The sequence below is a fragment of the Microcaecilia unicolor genome, chromosome 14, assembly GCF_901765095.1.
Source record: "Microcaecilia unicolor chromosome 14, aMicUni1.1, whole genome shotgun sequence".
Taxonomy (NCBI): Eukaryota; Metazoa; Chordata; class Amphibia; order Gymnophiona; family Siphonopidae; genus Microcaecilia; species Microcaecilia unicolor.
This window is the reverse complement of record NC_044044.1, coordinates 34,475,750-34,491,719: the sequence shown is the minus strand read 5'-3', so window position 1 is coordinate 34,491,719 and position 15,970 is coordinate 34,475,750. Positions and strand designations below refer to the sequence as shown.

Below are 15,970 nucleotides of genomic sequence, written 5' to 3'. Positions count from 1 at the left end.
CACACTTTCCAGGGGATACGATTGGATACGGATGCAGAAGTATTGGCCAATGAGGAAGGCGGGCGGTGCGGATTGGCCGTGGCGGGAGGTTTGAAAACCGCTAGAGAGGGTGATGGTGCACTTGTACTGCGCACGCAGCAGCGTCTGGCTGGTGGCACTGACCTTTGGTCCTCCTCCTCGGTCGGTCAGGCACAGCTGGCTTCTTTGAATGGTCGGTTCTGCTGGGTTAGTGTTCTGGATGGTATTGATCCAGAGATGCAGTGGTGTGAAGTGGATGTTTTGTAACTCTGTTTGCACATGTCTGGTCTGGGCACTTTGTGATGGTGTCATGAGCAAGTTGTTTGTACTCGTCTGCCGTGTGCTACGTCATTTGCTGGGTGATGATGTCATGTTACTTTGTGTAGTCTGTTCCTTGGGTGCTACATGATGAACTTTCACAGCTATTGACTGTTTACAACTCTTGCTTGGTTTTCTAGGTGTAGGAAGACTATGGGTATAGGGGACAGTAAACCACTGGGTACGCCTGCAAAGCCCCTACGCCACCGACAGCTGGCCCACGTTCTGGATCCACGCTCACCCAGTGTTGGTATCCTCCGCACCCCCATTGAGGTAAGGTAGTAATAAAGTCAGGAGGAATACCAGCATTGCTCATACAGGATCCCACTGAAGCATGAACCCTGTCCTCAGTGGGTCATCATAATGTCATTGTTATTGGCTTCCAGGGACTATCAGCTAATATTGGTGTGAGAAAGAAATTATCTTATGTTTCCAGCTGGTGGTAGGCAGTAAGGTTCCCAAAATATTTAAGAACAAAAATACTCAAAGCTCTTCTTATCTTTCCCATTGGAAATAGTCTATGTTCTGGTGGATCCTTCACTGCTATCCATTTATTCTGCAGCTCATCCGTATCTCTTTCTCCACTCTTATCTCTTCCTGGGAACTCCATTCATCAGGTAAGTCACTCTTGGGATGTTCTCTTCACCGTTAACTCCAGGCTCTGTTCTTTTCCAGGTGCACAGCATGGTAGATTTCTTGAGTTGATATTTATTTGTTACATTTATATCCCACATTTTCCCACCTGTTTGTAGGCTCAATGTGGCTTACATAGTACCGGAGAGGCGTTACAGACTCCGGTGTAAACAAATGATGTTGTGGTAAGATAAAGTTCATGTGGCACAGCCACACTAGGGAATCGTACAACGGAAGAGTTGTGTTATGTCCATTACGTTCTTTAGTTATGTCCTGCTTTTTCTGGTCTAGTTAAATGCAGACTAAAGGAGGGTGCCTTTAAATCCTAATCGCATTTGTCCAGTTTGTCTGCCTTGAATAAAGAGTCCCTGCTTGACGGAGTTTAAAATCTCTGCAAGTGTTTGTGTATGGTGCTGTGTACATCTGGTAATGCTATAGAAAGACTTAGTAATAGTAAGTGATACAAGTGGCAATTTCAACCACAGGTTAATCCCCCCCCCCCCCCCAAACCCCCCCCCCCCCAAAAAAAACAACATATACCCAAATCACAGATGCAGAAATGCCATGCTACAGTATCTGAAGAAAGATTTACAAGCAGCAGGTCTCAGGAGAATACCACATCTGCCTGAACAAATATCACCTGAAGGAATGCTTTATTCGGGGCTTTTAGTGAGAAAATCATTCTTTTCTTCAGTGTATGATCTTGGACTAAGCCCCAGTGCTCTTTTGCTTGCTGCCTGTCTTATAGGTTGTGGGTCCTCCGCGGAATAGTCCAGTGGTCTCTGAACTACAGGGAAACATGGTGCAAGATACAGTCTGTGTTGCAGACCCTCGATCACCAACTCATGGTGTCACAAGGACCCCGCTGAAGCCTACAGATACTGGTGAGCTTAGTCTATCTCTTTCTAGCACAGGTGGCTAAAATCTGAGACCTGACTGTGGAAGAGCTATGGCAATGGTATGCGATGGTTAGTGGTTTAGGAAAAGTTTATGTTCATGTGGGGGGGGAGGGGGTGAAATGAAGAATCTCCAAGGATAAAATAAGCAAACAACAAACCTCTAAAATTAGAATGAAAAATAAAAATCACCCTCTCCTCTGATGCCTAAAAGCTTTTTCGGAATACTGTTCCTTCCATGCTGCCCTTTGACTGCGGCATATAGAAATTCTCCCTCTGACCTTTGTGTATTAGGGAGGTTATGGAGTGACTGCTGTACATGGAGTGAGGGGAGAGTTCTGGGTTCTCCACTTCACTTAAAAAGTACCTAACCTTTGTCTTCTCCTTCAGAGACCTTAGCCTGCCTGGCTGTGCAGTTAAGTGAGACTTTTGTTAGCGAAGAGGTGGATGTGCTGCCTGCCGAGCCAAGCCTAGAAGAAGCGGGTGCTCAGGAAGGCAATGGGCAGGGGGAGGCACATGGAGAGGAGCCTGTGTCCAGATCGGAGGAAAAGGTGCTGAAAAAAGTACCAGAAAAGGTGCAGACTGCTCTTAAGGGCTTGAGATTTGAAGAGAAGATGCAGAGGTCAAATCTGTCTCCAGCTGCCATATCATCCAGTGAGTGAAAGTGATGGGGGCAGGGGGCTTGCTTTTTTTTTTTTTTTTTTTCTAGCAGTCTCTCTAGTGTGAAGTGGGTTAGATAATTCATAGAATGAGATGGTCTGAGAGCTATGCCTCTGTCTTGACACCTCCGCCCTCTGTTTTGTTTGTCTTCTCCCCCCCCCCTTTATTTTTTGGTGCTCCCTGCAGGCGGTGGCAGGTCTGCCAGGCAGAAATCCCGGAAAACAGGAGGTAAAGGGCTGGTGACCTCAGTTGGACATGGACGCTCGCCTTTGAAGACCCTGCGGGATGATTCCCCAAACACCATTTGCCACAGACAGGTGTGTGTCCCAGGTCAATAAGGGGAGGGATGTGAAAAGTGAGGAAAATGTCACATAAGCCATCACTCACCCACCTGTACCATCTAGGACCCTGTGCTTATGCACATCTGAATCTGTTCTTCAGGCTGCAGGAAAAAGATGAGCTCAGATTGGGGGGGGGAGGGGAAGGAAGATAATCAAGCAAGACTGCACAGAGGGCTTGGCCTTGGGATGGGGGCAGTGGATGCTGCTTGAGACATTCTATTGAATCCTCTCTTCTTGCTAGGTGAAACACCCCCTGCTGGTATCAGATGGTTGGAGTGAACCCAGGGGTTTGCTGACAGGAGGACCTGTCCTACAATCCCCCAAGGTCTGTGATTATGGCTATGACAAGGAGAACACAGAAAATTACCAGTTGGTGACCTGAAGGAGGAGGTGATCCAGATCTACCCTGCCTCATGGCAGCAGGAGCAGCTTGACGAGTTAGTGCCAACAGGTCTGCCAGCCCATTCAGAGGAAGGACTCTGTGGCCCCTGTCTCCAAAATGCAGTTTATGGATCTTGATCTTCTGACATCCCTCCCTTTTGCTTGGGGCACAGGGCCTTCTGCCTGAGGGAGCCACCAGGCCCAGGAACTTTGCACCTTGGTCTTCCTCTGACCTCAGACTGGTGACTTCCTTAGTCCTGGATTTTAATTCTCTGCTTGTTTTTGTTTGGCTAGAAAATGTGCCCTGGTCTACTCCATTCTTCATTTCTTTGTCTTGCATTGTCTGCCTCTCTCTGTCTACTGTGTTTATTTTTTGATGTTGTAAGAATCGGCATAGGAGAGAGAACATTTTCTGCTTTTTGTCTGATTGCTGAGGTGCCCTGATTTGGGTATTTACTGAAGTAATTATAATAAAGTCAGTTTAAGCTGGTGTAAAACTTGTGTTGGTTTGAAGACTGCCTGCGTTCAGTTTGTAACTAAGCTGGCTGGGGTTATACAAACTGCTTGCAAGCCTCAGCTGGGGGACTGGATCCCACCCACAGGGGCACCTTTTTCTGCCTTGTAAACAGAACACACTGCCACTTCTCTCCACACTTCCTTTATTTTCATTTTTAATAATACATCTCTGCCTATTTTTGTTTCCTATCTATTTAAAGCTGTATTTGCAGAAAAGCTGTGGTAAGGAGGAGAAACCCCCTCATGAAGAGAAGGAGACAAGCCTTTTAGTAAGGCGTTCTCAACCCTCTCTTGACACACACACACACACACACCAAGCCAGTCATGATGATTTTAGGGTATCTACAAAAACTGTGCCTATGAGAAATTCGCATGTACTGCCTTCTTTATAGGTAAATCTGTCTTACACCCACCCCTCAATGACTTTGCATCAGGAAAGCTGGGCTCAGAACCCATCTTTCCAAAGGCTAAAGTTTTTTTTGCACGTACCATGACAGTAACAAATGTCACGCCTAAGCTGGGGTCTGTGGAGTTATGATCTCAATCTCTCAGATTTACTGCTAATATTCTCTGCTGTGAGTGCAGAGGAGCTGAATTGCCCTCTTTAGGCAGAGATGTCAGGCCAGTCCTGGTGCATTATGTGCCCTTTCGAGTAAAGCCTGGAAATGACTCAGACCTTATTTCAAGATGCATTTGGGCTATCAAACACCCCACTGTGGCTTCCTAAGCAGAACCTGTGACATTGGAGAGAGCACCAAGACTGATAAACTGTATCATAAGATTAAAATAATATATAATGAACTACTCTTAGGATAGAGAAGTAAGGGAGAAATTATTATTTTTCTACTTATTGAATCACTGTAAACAGCTAAGGTGGCTCACCAATCAGCAGTGCATCAAGTGGTGATGAAACGTGAATCGGGTGCTATAAGTTCAAAAGCAGGACTGGCCTAAAACATCCCTACTGGAGCAAGGAGTAGTTGGGGGGGGGGGGGGAGAGGGGATGAAGAGGGATCATAGCCGATACCTCCTCTCCTAAAGTCCTGGCTTAGGATCTCTCCTGCTTAAGAAAGGATCGTGACCAGCAAAAAGGTGCCATCCTCTGGAAGATATGTCTTTCCCATCGCTTTTCCCCTTTTGTCTTTAGTTCCAGATCTTCAGGAAGCTGTCCCAGGAGCCTGTGGCTACAGCCATGCCGTCCGTGGTAACCCCAGGCAGCTCACTCGGTTATCATGTCCAGACAGCACACCTAGAGGGGAAGAAGACACAGACGCTTGCCAGTCATTCTCTAATCCCACTTCTCCCACCATCTCTCATCATGTGACCAGCAGTGATTCAGGACTGGTACTTGCAAAGAGGGAGGGACACTCACCAACACGCTCGGCCTTCAGCGCATCCCAAATGTTGCAGTTGAAGTCGTCGTAGCCGGCAAGCATCAGGCGGCCGCTACTGGAGAACCCCACGGAAGTGATACCACAGATGACACTGTCGTGGGCGTAGGCAGTCAGTTCTTGGTCTGCACGCAGGTCAAACAGGCGGCAGCTGGCATCGTCGGAGCCAGTGCAGATTGCATTACCGTTTGGAAAGAACTGTGGTGTGGCAGAAGCATATGACAGAGGACAAGGATGAAGGCAATATTGTGCATGACAGGGACTAAGTCCAGGTAACCACTGTGTGCAAATGTATGCAAATCCATAGCAGCAGCATGGGAGAGAATGGAGCTGGGAATCTCACAGTAACAAAGTAGACTCCATCTCTCCTGCACACCAGCTGGGGAAATGGATAGGGAATCGCTGCCTTCACATGAACTCAGTGGAGACCAAGGGCTTCTCTTAAACATAGCACAGCATCAGGATTTCCCTAATGAATATGCATGAGATCTATTTGCATGCACTACCTCCATTGTATGTAAATAGATCTCATGCATATTCATTGCGTAAATCCTGAAAACCAACTCTTCAAGTTTAGCACAAAAAGGACGAGTCAAGGACAAGCTGGTTTGAGAACCCCCTATATAAAGACAAACCGCAGCCCTCAAGGCACACCCCAAAGAAAGCTACAGTACGATGACTGAAACATCAGTTCCACTGACTGAGATGCGTCAAGACCCAGACAACTGTAGCAATCATGATGCCAGCTGCGGAAGCTTAAGCATATGCTGCCCTTCATTCTTCACCCTGTACCCCGTTCTTGGTCTTACCCCAGGTGTTCCCAGACATACGTACACAGATGGCGTTAACGTCGGAGTCATGTCCGGTGAAGGTTTGCCGGCAGGTCCCCTCGCGGATGTCCCAGACCTTGGCGCTGGCGTCGCAAGCGCCAGAGACAAAGAACCGGAAGTCAGGTGCCACTGCCAGGGTCATGCAGTCACCTATGTGTCCTGCAAATATCGTTTTCTGCTGGCCCGTCTCAATGTCCCAGAGAGCGCTAGGAGGAGACAGAGAAAAGGTTTTCAGGGGATGACGGTACACTGAGGTTCATCCTGTGTCACTACCTCAGCACTATGACCATCCCTCCTTAATACTTACCAGGTAGTGTCACCGGAGCTGGTCACGATCTGGTTATCATCCAGGAACCGGCAGCAGGACAGGTAGCCTGGAGGGAGGAGATGTTTATCTTTTTTTATTTCAAGGCAGGTAACGAACACAACTTACATAATAATGAAAATTCAACAGTACAGACTACTAATCAATACAATAACATCAATCTCATCCTAACATTCTCCTTCAAGACTTTGTAATTCTATTTACTATGTAAGCCGCATTGAACCTGCTATGTGTGGGAAAGCGCGGGGTACAAATATAATTAATAATAATAATACCACAGCAAAGGAAACCAACAAGCATTATTAATCAGCAGGATGGTCCAACAGCTAGCACAGGAAATATGTCTGGGAGGGGGGTGGTGGTCACGGTACATTTGTCAGTGTGGATGTTGTCGGGTGGGGTCTTACCTGTGTGTGCAGCAAGCTCACGACTCACTCGCACATTCCCCTCTCGTGTCTTCAGGTTATAGATGGAACACATGTTATCCAGCCCCCCACATGCCACAAAGTTACCCGAGGGGGCATAGGAGCAGGTCATAACCCAGGACGAGCGCAATGGGATTGCATGGACCTGAAATACAGCAAAAAGTATTGATCACATGTTTCCCCCAGCAGGAGGTGGTGAAGGTGTTAATAGTATCAGCTGCTGTATATCTAAGAAGGTACTAATACCCTACCTTCTTAGATATACACCCGGTAGTGGGAGGCGGGGCTGGAGGTTGGGAGGCGGGGATAGTGCGGGGCAGACTTATACGGTCTGTGCCAGAGCCGGTGGTTGGGAGGCAGGGATAGTGCTGGGCAGACTTATACGGTCTGTGCCCTGAAGAGCACAGGTACAAATCAAAGTAGGGTATACACAAAAGTAGCACACATGAGTTGTCTTGTTGGGCAGACTGGATGGACCGTGCAGGTCTTTTTCTGCCGTCATCTACTATGTTACTATCTTACCTTATTTGTGCTGTAGGTATCCCAGACAATCAGTTTTCCATCCTGCGATGCACTAACCAGGAGTCTGTGTTGGGGGTGGGAGGGAGGAAAACAAGAATGAAAGTCAGTTCACACTCAGCTCCTCACTTTCACAGCCTGTGCTGTTGGTGTGACTGTCGCCAGGCTCCTGGCACATTTGCTGTTCAGTTTGACTCTACATTTGTTCTAACTTTTTGGAGAGCAATAACATTGTGATACATGCTAGAGAGGTCAGACTGCAGTGACTGGAGCATGGATCTGGGGGAGACTCTGTCCTCCCAGCACTCTGTCTCTCAGTTTCAACATGTGACCCTTTTCCCATGGCTTCACCTGGACTCTGTGGACCACTGCATAGCATAGATCTTGGCCAAGTGGCCCCTGAGTGTGCGTCTCGTTCGCATTTGGATCCGTCCAATCACTTCCTTCTCTGAGGTCACCTGCAGACATGGTAGAGATATTACAGGGACACTCTGTGGGAAATTCAAAACCCCTTGATCCCACCCCTCCTCGCTATAATTGATTAGAACCACAGTCTAATCGTGGTCACTAGAAGAGCTCCCCCCTCCCCAATCCCTTCCTCCATCCCAGTCTGCTATGCTCTCTTACTTGTTCCATGGTGGTATCGGCACACAGCTTACGAGCGTCCTGCAAACAAGAGATATGACAAATGAGGGAAGCCTCCGGCAGCGAACAAGGATCACAAAGGATATTGGCAAGAGCTCTCAGTATCTCTCTAACATAGGGGTTCTCAGCCTGGTCCTCAGGATACTCACAATGAATATGCATGAGATAGATTTGCATAAAGTGGAGGTAGCACATGCAAAATTATGTCATTCGTAGTCATTGTGAGTATCTTGAAAACCTGACTGGCTGGGTGTGTCCTGAGGACTGAGTTGAAAACTTCTTTTCTAACAGGACCACATACTCACCAATGAATCTAAAGAGGTTGATCTAGGCTTGGTTTAACTCCATTGCATGCTGGCAAATGTAGTCTTTCTTTCTTTTATGTTTTTTTTAAAGAACAATCAGAACTACGTCTCCCCATCCTGCACCTGAGCGTTGACCTAGATGAAGTGGTGACTCTGCTCAGGAGAGACAGCTATAACCATTTCAGCAGTGTGGGGAGAGAGGTCTGCACACCTCAAGAGCCAGGGAAAGTCCCTGTATGCAGTGGGATAAGCTCAGAACAGGATCAACCCTGTGTTGGACAATCTAGAGCCAACTGGTAACTGTAGGGCAGGAAGAAGATATCTGAATATCTCAGGGCATGAGAAGAGAGGGATCCAGGTATCTCATAGTAAATGAAAGCAGATGAAGACCACTGTGGTGTGTCCTGTCTACCCAATTAGGTGCCCAGTTGTACCTGCTACTTCATGGGAATTACAACCCTAAACAAAGGCACAGGGGTGGTAATTGCTGCTTCATGCAGGCTGCACTACTCTTTGCTTTTCTTGAGTGTTGCTTGAATACACCCCTCTAGAGTTGTACCTGCTGATCTGTGTAGATTACACCCCTCTATGCCTTTCTGTATGGATTACACCCCTCTACAGTTGTACCTGCTGATCTGTGTAGATTACACCCCTTGATGCCTTTCTCTAGAGTTGTACCTGCAGCTCGTTGTAGATTACACCCCTCGATGCCTTTCTCTAGAGTTGTACCTGCAGCTCGTTGTAGATTACACCCCTCGATGCCTTTCTCTAGAGTTGTACCTGCAGATCTTTGTAGATTACACCCCTCGATGCCTTTCTCTAGAGTTGTACCTGCAGCTCTTTGTAGATTACACCCCTCGATGCCTTTCTCTAGGTTGTACCTGCAGATCTTTGTAGATTACACCCCTCGATGCCTTTCTCTAGAGTTGTACCTGCAGCTCTTTGTAGATTACACCCCTCGATGCCTTTCTCTAGAGTTGTACCTGCAGATCTTTGTAGATTACACCCCTCGATGCCTTTCTCTAGAGTTGTACCTGCTGATCTTTGTAGATTACACCCCTCGATGCCTTTCTCTAGAGTTGTACCTGCAGCTCTTTGTAGATTACACCCCTTGATGCCTTTCTCTAGAGTTGTACCTGCAGCTCTTTGTAGATTACACCCCTCGATGCCTTTCTCTAGAGTTGTACCTGCAGATCTTTGTAGATTACACCCCTCGATGCCTTTCTCTAGAGTTGTACCTGCAGCTCTTTGTAGATTACACCCCTCGATGCCTTTCTCTAGAGTTGTACCTGCAGCTCTTTTGTAGATTACACCCCTCGATGCCTTTCTCTAGAGTTGTACCTGCAGATCTTTGTAGATTACACCCCTCGATGCCTTTCTCTAGAGTTGTACCTGCAGCTCTTTGTAGATTACAACCCCTCGATGCTTTCTCTAGAGTTGTACCTGCAGCTCGTTGTAGATTACACCCCTCGATGCCTTTCTCTAGAGTTGTACCTGCAGCTCTTTGTAGATTACACCCCTCGATGCCTTTCTCTAGAGTTGTACCTGCAGATCTTTGTAGATTACACCCCTCGATGCCTTTCTCTAGAGTTGTACCTGCTGATCTGTGTAGATACACCCCTTGATGCCTTTCTCTAGAGTTGTACCTGCAGCTCTTTGTAGATTACACCCCTTGATGCCTTTCTCTAGAGTTGTACCTGCAGCTCTTTGTAGATTACACCCCTTGATGCCTTTCTCTAGAGTTGTACCTGCAGCTCTTTGTAGATTACACCCCTCGATGCCTTTCTCTAGAGTTGTACCTGCAGATCTTTGTAGATTACACCCCTCGATGCTTTCTCTAGAGTTGTACCTGCAGCTCTTTGTAGATTACACCCCTCGATGCCTTTCTCTAGAGTTGTACCTGCAGCTCTTTGTAGATTACACCCCTCGATGCCTTTCTCTAGAGTTGTACCTGCAGATCTTTGTAGATTACACCCCTCGATGCCTTTCTCTAGAGTTGTACCTGCTGCTCTTTGTAGATTACACCCCTCGATGCCTTTCTCTAGAGTTGTACCTGCAGCTCGTTGTAGATTACACCCCTCGATGCCTTTCTCTAGAGTTGTACCTGCAGCTCTTTGTAGATTACACCCCTCGATGCCTTTCTCTAGAGTTGTACCTGCAGATCTTTGTAGATTACACCCCTCGATGCCTTTCTCTAGAGTTGTACCTGCTGATCTGTGTAGATTACACCCCTTGATGCCTTTCTCTAGAGTTGTACCTGCAGCTCTTTGTAGATTACACCCCTTGATGCCTTTCTCTAGAGTTGTACCTGCAGCTCTTTGTAGATTACACCCCTCGATGCCTTTCTCTAGAGTTGTACCTGCAGATCGTGTAGATTACACCCCTCGATGCCTTTCTCTAGAGTTGTACCTGCAGATCTTTGTAGATTACACCCCTCGATGCCTTTCTCTAGAGTTGTACCTGCAGCTCTTTGTAGATTACACCCCTCGATGCCTTTCTCTAGAGTTGTACCTGCAGCTCGTTGTAGATTACACCCCTCGATGCCTTTCTCTAGAGTTGTACCTGCAGCTCTTTGTAGATTACACCCTCGATGCCTTCTCTAGAGTTGTACCTGCAGATCTTTGTAGATTACACCCCTCGATGCCTTTCTCTAGAGTTGTACCTGCTGATCTGTGTAGATTACACCCCTTGATGCCTTTCTCTAGAGTTGTACCTGCAGCTCTTTGTAGATTACACCCCTTGATGCCTTTCTCTAGAGTTGTACCTGCAGCTCTTTGTAGATTACACCCCTCGATGCCTTTCTCTAGAGTTGTACCTGCAGATCTTTGTAGATTACACCCCTCGATGCCTTTCTCTAGAGTTGTACCTGCAGCTCTTTGTAGATTACACCCCTCGATGCCTTTCTCTAGAGTTGTACCTGCAGCTCTTTGTAGATTACACCCCTCGATGCCTTTCTCTAGAGTTGTACCTGCAGATCTTTGTAGATTACACCCCTCGATGCCTTTCTCTAGAGTTGTACCTGCAGATCTTTGTAGATTACACCCCTCGATGCCTTTCTCTAGAGTTGTACCTGCAGCTCTTTGTAGATTACACCCCTCGATGCCTTTCTCTAGAGTTGTACCTGCAGATCTTTGTAGATTACACCCCTCGATGCCTTTCTCTAGAGTTGTACCTGCAGCTCGTTGTAGATTACACCCCTCGATGCCTTTCTCTAGAGTTGTACCTGCAGCTCTTTGTAGATTACACCCCTCGATGCCTTTCTCTAGAGTTGTACCTGCAGCTCTTTGTAGATTACACCCCTCGATGCCTTTCTCTAGAGTTGTACCTGCAGCTCTTTGTAGATTACACCCCTCGATGCCTTTCTCTAGAGTTGTACCTGCAGCTCGTTGTAGATTACACCCCTCGATGCCTTTCTCTAGAGTTGTACCTGCAGCTCGTTGTAGATTACACCCCTCGATGCCTTTCTCTAGAGTTGTACCTGCAGCTCTTTGTAGATTACACCCCTCGATGCCTTTCTCTAGAGTTGTACCTGCAGATCTTTGTAGATTACACCCCTCGATGCCTTTCTCTAGAGTTGTACCTGCAGCTCTTTGTAGATTACACCCCTCGATGCCTTTCTCTAGAGTTGTACCTGCAGATCTTTGTAGATTACACCCCTCGATGCCTTTCTCTAGGGTTGTACCTGCAGCTCTTTGTAGATTACACCCCTCGATGCCTTTCTCTAGAGTTGTACCTGCAGCTCGTTGTAGATTACACCCCTCGATGCCTTTCTCTAGAGTTGTACCTGCAGCTCTTTGTAGATTACACCCCTCGATGCCTTTCTCTAGAGTTGTACCTGCAGCTCGTTGTAGATTACACCCCTCGATGCCTTTCTCTAGAGTTGTACCTGCAGCTCGTTGTAGATTACACCCCTCGATGCCTTTCTCTAGAGTTGTACCTGCAGATCTTTGTAGATTACACCCCTCGATGCCTTTCTCTAGGGTTGTACCTGCTGCACCGTGTAGGTTACCCCCTCTATTCTTTTATTTAAAGAGTGAAATTCATTTAAATTTTGTTTTGAGTAGAAATGCTCAATACTTTTATTTATTTATTTATTTATTGCATTTGTACCCCACATTTCATCTTCATGCCATGTAAGGATCCTTTATGTTTAACCTATGCCATTTTGAATTCTGTTACTGTTTTTGTCCTCACCACCTCCAAGACATTCACCATCCTTTCCATGTGAAAAGTATTTCAAGGTGTTTCTTTTAAGTTTCCCTCCTTGCAACTTCATTTCATATCTTTTAATTGTACAACATTTCCGTCTTTGAGAGAAGTTTGTTTGTTCACTAATACCTTTCAAGAATTTAAACGTCTGCATCATATCTCCAGTCCCTCCTTTGTGAGTCTATGTGCTTTAAAATATGCACCTTAGTATCTCAAAAATAATAGCAAGATGCTTTCAGTCTTGCAGGAGTGACGGGGGAATCTCCTTCCCTGTGGACCTGTAATTGTACTTACCATGATCTGCTTTTTCAGCTGCTCTGCCTCCTGTCTCAGCTGCTCCATTTCCCCCATCCAAGCTGCGTGGTGAAGGGCTGCCAAACTTGAGAGTCCTTACAATTTCTGGGCTGGATTATAGAGAGGGGAGAGAGAGAGAGAGAGAAGTGTTAAGAGGCCATTAGATCATTTGAATTCCATATACTTCTCAAAACTCCACCCAAAATCACAGGACAAGAAATTTGTTTTGTTCCATCTTTCACTGACTAGGTGACCTCTTGAGATTCTTCACAGCCCTATATTTGTCTGACTCTAGGTGACCTCCTGAGATCCCTCCCAGTCTCACCTTTCTCTGACTGTAGGTAATCTTTTGAGACCCTCTGAGCCTGATCTTTCTCTTACTCTAAGTGACCTCCTAAGATCTCTCTGAGACTCATCTCTATGATTCTAGGTGACCTCCTGAGATCCTTCCCAGTTTCATCTTTTTCTTACTCTAGGTGACATCCTGAGGTCCTTCGTAGGCTCCTTTTTCTGTGACCTCTTATTTTTATTTTTGTTACATTTGTACCCCGCGCTTTCCCACTCACGGCAGGCTCAATGCGGCTTACAGGTACTTATTTGTACCTGGGGCAATGGAGGGTTAAGTGACTTGCCCAGAGTCACAAGGAGCTGCTTGTGCCTGAAGTGGGAATCAAACTCAGTTCCCCAGGACCAAAGTCCACCACCCTAACCACTAGGCCACTCCTCCACTCCACTCTTGAGATTCCTCCCTGCTCTATCTTTCTCTGACTGTAGGAGACCTCCTGAGATCCCTCTCATCCTCGTCTTTCTGTAATGCTAAGTCACCTCCTGAGATCCGTCTGAACCCCATCTTTCTCTGACTCTAGGTGACCTCCTGAGATCCTTCTCAGCGCTATCTTTCAATGATTCCAGGTGACCTGAGATCCTTCCAGTCTCAAATTTCTCTAGCTTTCATCTTTCTCTGAACTAGGTGACCTCTTGAGGCCCTTTCTAGCTCCATCTTTAGGTGACCTTCAGAGATATCTCTCAGCCCCATCTTTTACCAGTTCTAGGAAACCTCCTGAGGTGTCTTCCATCTCCATCTTTCTGTAACTTTAGATGACCTCCTGAGGTCTCTCCCAGCCTCACTTTCTCTGATTGTAGGTGACCTCCAGAGGTCCCTCCTAATCCCATCTTTTAGTGACTCTAGGTGACTTCTTAAGATCCTTCTGAACCCAATCGTTTTGTTACTCTGGATGATCTCCCGAGCTCTCTTCCTGCAACCTCCTGTTATCCTGGCTCAGTGTTACAAAGGCACAAGAAGGGGAAGGGATTTGATATACTGCTTTTCTGTAGTACAATCAAAGTGGTTTACGTATTACATACAGGTACTTTTGCTGTCCTTAGTAGGTTCACAATCTAAATTATTTTTCTTCCTCTTCTTGTTTTTTGGTTCCTGACCTGAGACAATGAGGACAGAATGGCACTGTGGAAGGGTGATCCCTTAGGGCAGGAAACAAAGGAAGTAATAAAAGAGATGTTTTACTATTATTCAATTTGATATGTCATGATTTTATTATGTTATTTGGATAAATTGTACTTACCTTTGAACAAAGAAACAAAACTGTATTAATGAATAAGTTCTCTCTGTTCATTCATAAATGAGACTTCCCTCCTCTCCAGACCTGACCCATTCCTTATAATGACTGCCAGACCCAGAGAGACCACAGGGCAACCTTGGTCAAAACCTGTCTTACCGTGAGCTGCACTTGGTATCCCCTTCTCTTTCTTCTGTACTTTCCCGTCTGTCTCTCTTCTCCTAATGACTGTCTCTTTCCTGTACAGACTTCTTCCCTGGCCCTTGCATAGAACAAATCAAATCGGACAGCTGGAGCAGTCAGAAAGGCAGTGAGACTGGAAGGGATAAAACAGATTGACATAGATGCAAAGGAGGTTGAAGGGAGAGGATTGGAGGGCAGGGCTTGGATGGGATGGGGGGGGGGGGAGGATTTAGAGAAAAGGGAGGGAGGAAAGATGAAACAGTCATAAACAGTGGATAGATGACACATGATTCCTGAATTTGAATTCACCTGTGTGAAAATTTCTTGGACCTGGATGTGAGAAGGTGAGCCATAATTCAAAGTGGCTTCATACCTTACCTTAAGAGGAGAACTTACAGTGAGACTGCTGGAAACCCTGTGCAGTGTAACTCACATGTACCTGTATCCATCTGTAAAGAAATGCATTACCGGGAGGGACATAGTGGGTTCTAAGTCCTTTCTGTCTCTGTGTTAACAGGGAAGGGAGCTACACAGTGGGTCCTAAGTCCCTTCTGTGCTCTAAGTTATGAGGCAGAAAAGGACTCAATTTATAACCCTAAACACCTTCCATTTCTGTGCCACAGGGGGAGGAAGGGTCACAATGGGTCCTAAGCTCCTTCTTTCTCTCTGCTACAGGGGGAAAGAGGGGCACAATGGGTCCTAAGCCCCTAATGTGTTCTGAATTATGAGGCAGAAAAGGACTCAATTCATCCTAAATGCCTTCCATTTCTGTGCTACAGGGGGATGAAAGGAGACAATGGGTCCTAAGCCCCTTCTGTCTCTCTGCTACAGAGGGAGGCAGGAACACGATGGGTCCTAAGCCCCTTCTGTCTCTGCTACAGAGGGAGGCAGGAACACGATGGGTCCTAAGCTCCTTCTGTCTCTGCTACTGGGGGAGGCAGGAACATATGATGGGTCCTAAGCCCCTTCTGTCTCTGCTACAGAGGGAGGCAGGAACACAATGGGTCCTAATCCCCTTCTGTCTGCCATAGAGGGAGGCAGGAACACGATGAGTCCTAAGCCCTTTCTGTCTCTGTGCTACAGAGGGAGGCAGGAACACGATGGGTCCTAAGCTCCTTCTGTCTCTCTGCTATTGGGGGAGGCAGGAACAATGGATCCTAATCCCCTTCTGTCTCTCTGCTACAGAGGGAGGCAGGAACACGATGGGTCCTAAGCCCCTTCTGTCTCTCTGCTACAGAGGGAGGCAGGAACACGATGGGTCCTAATCCCCTTCTGTCTCTCTGCTACTGGGGGAGGCAGGAACATGATGGGTCCTAAGCCCCTTCTGTCTCTGCTACAGAGGGAGGCAGGAACACGATGGGTCCTAAGCCCCTTCTGTCTCTCTGCTACAGAGGAAGGCAGGAACACGATGGGTCCTAAGCCCCATTCTGTCTCTGCTACAGAGGGAGGCAGGAACACGATGGGTCCTAAGCCCCTTCTATACACATTGCAGGTTCCGCTTTAG

The 15,970-nt window shown here is 46.9% G+C and overlaps 2 protein-coding genes across 4 annotated transcripts; one reads left to right on the top strand and one right to left on the bottom strand.

The window, feature by feature from the left end:
• The first annotated feature begins 92 nt into the window (after positions 1-92).
• Positions 93-4,163, top strand: CDCA3 (cell division cycle associated 3). 3 transcript variants are annotated; one of them, XM_030186315.1, is made up of 6 exons: positions 93-225; positions 477-609; positions 1,718-1,853; positions 2,256-2,519; positions 2,712-2,842; positions 3,108-4,163. In XM_030186315.1, exons 1-6 carry the CDS (start codon positions 209-211, stop codon positions 3,246-3,248), a joined length of 822 nt encoding a protein of 273 aa, XP_030042175.1. In that variant the 5' UTR covers positions 93-208; the 3' UTR covers positions 3,249-4,163. The 3 variants fall into 3 exon arrangements, with proteins under 3 accessions (XP_030042175.1, XP_030042176.1, XP_030042178.1); XM_030186316.1 differs by having other exon boundaries at positions 109-211; XM_030186318.1 differs by lacking the exon at positions 93-225 and adding an exon at positions 260-377.
• Positions 4,164-4,245: 82 nt separating this feature from the next.
• GNB3 (G protein subunit beta 3) lies at positions 4,246-14,629 on the bottom strand. Its single transcript, XM_030186314.1, has 10 exons — positions 14,443-14,629; positions 12,707-12,816; positions 7,881-7,919; positions 7,605-7,711; positions 7,257-7,320; positions 6,717-6,879; positions 6,292-6,358; positions 5,989-6,190; positions 5,136-5,352; positions 4,246-5,012 (listed from the first exon to the last, which is right to left on the bottom strand). The coding sequence occupies exons 2-10, from the start codon at positions 12,761-12,763 to the stop codon at positions 4,948-4,950; spliced, it is 981 nt and encodes a 326-aa protein (XP_030042174.1). The 5' UTR covers positions 12,764-12,816; positions 14,443-14,629; the 3' UTR covers positions 4,246-4,947.
• Between the last annotated feature and the right edge of the window lie 1,341 nt (positions 14,630-15,970).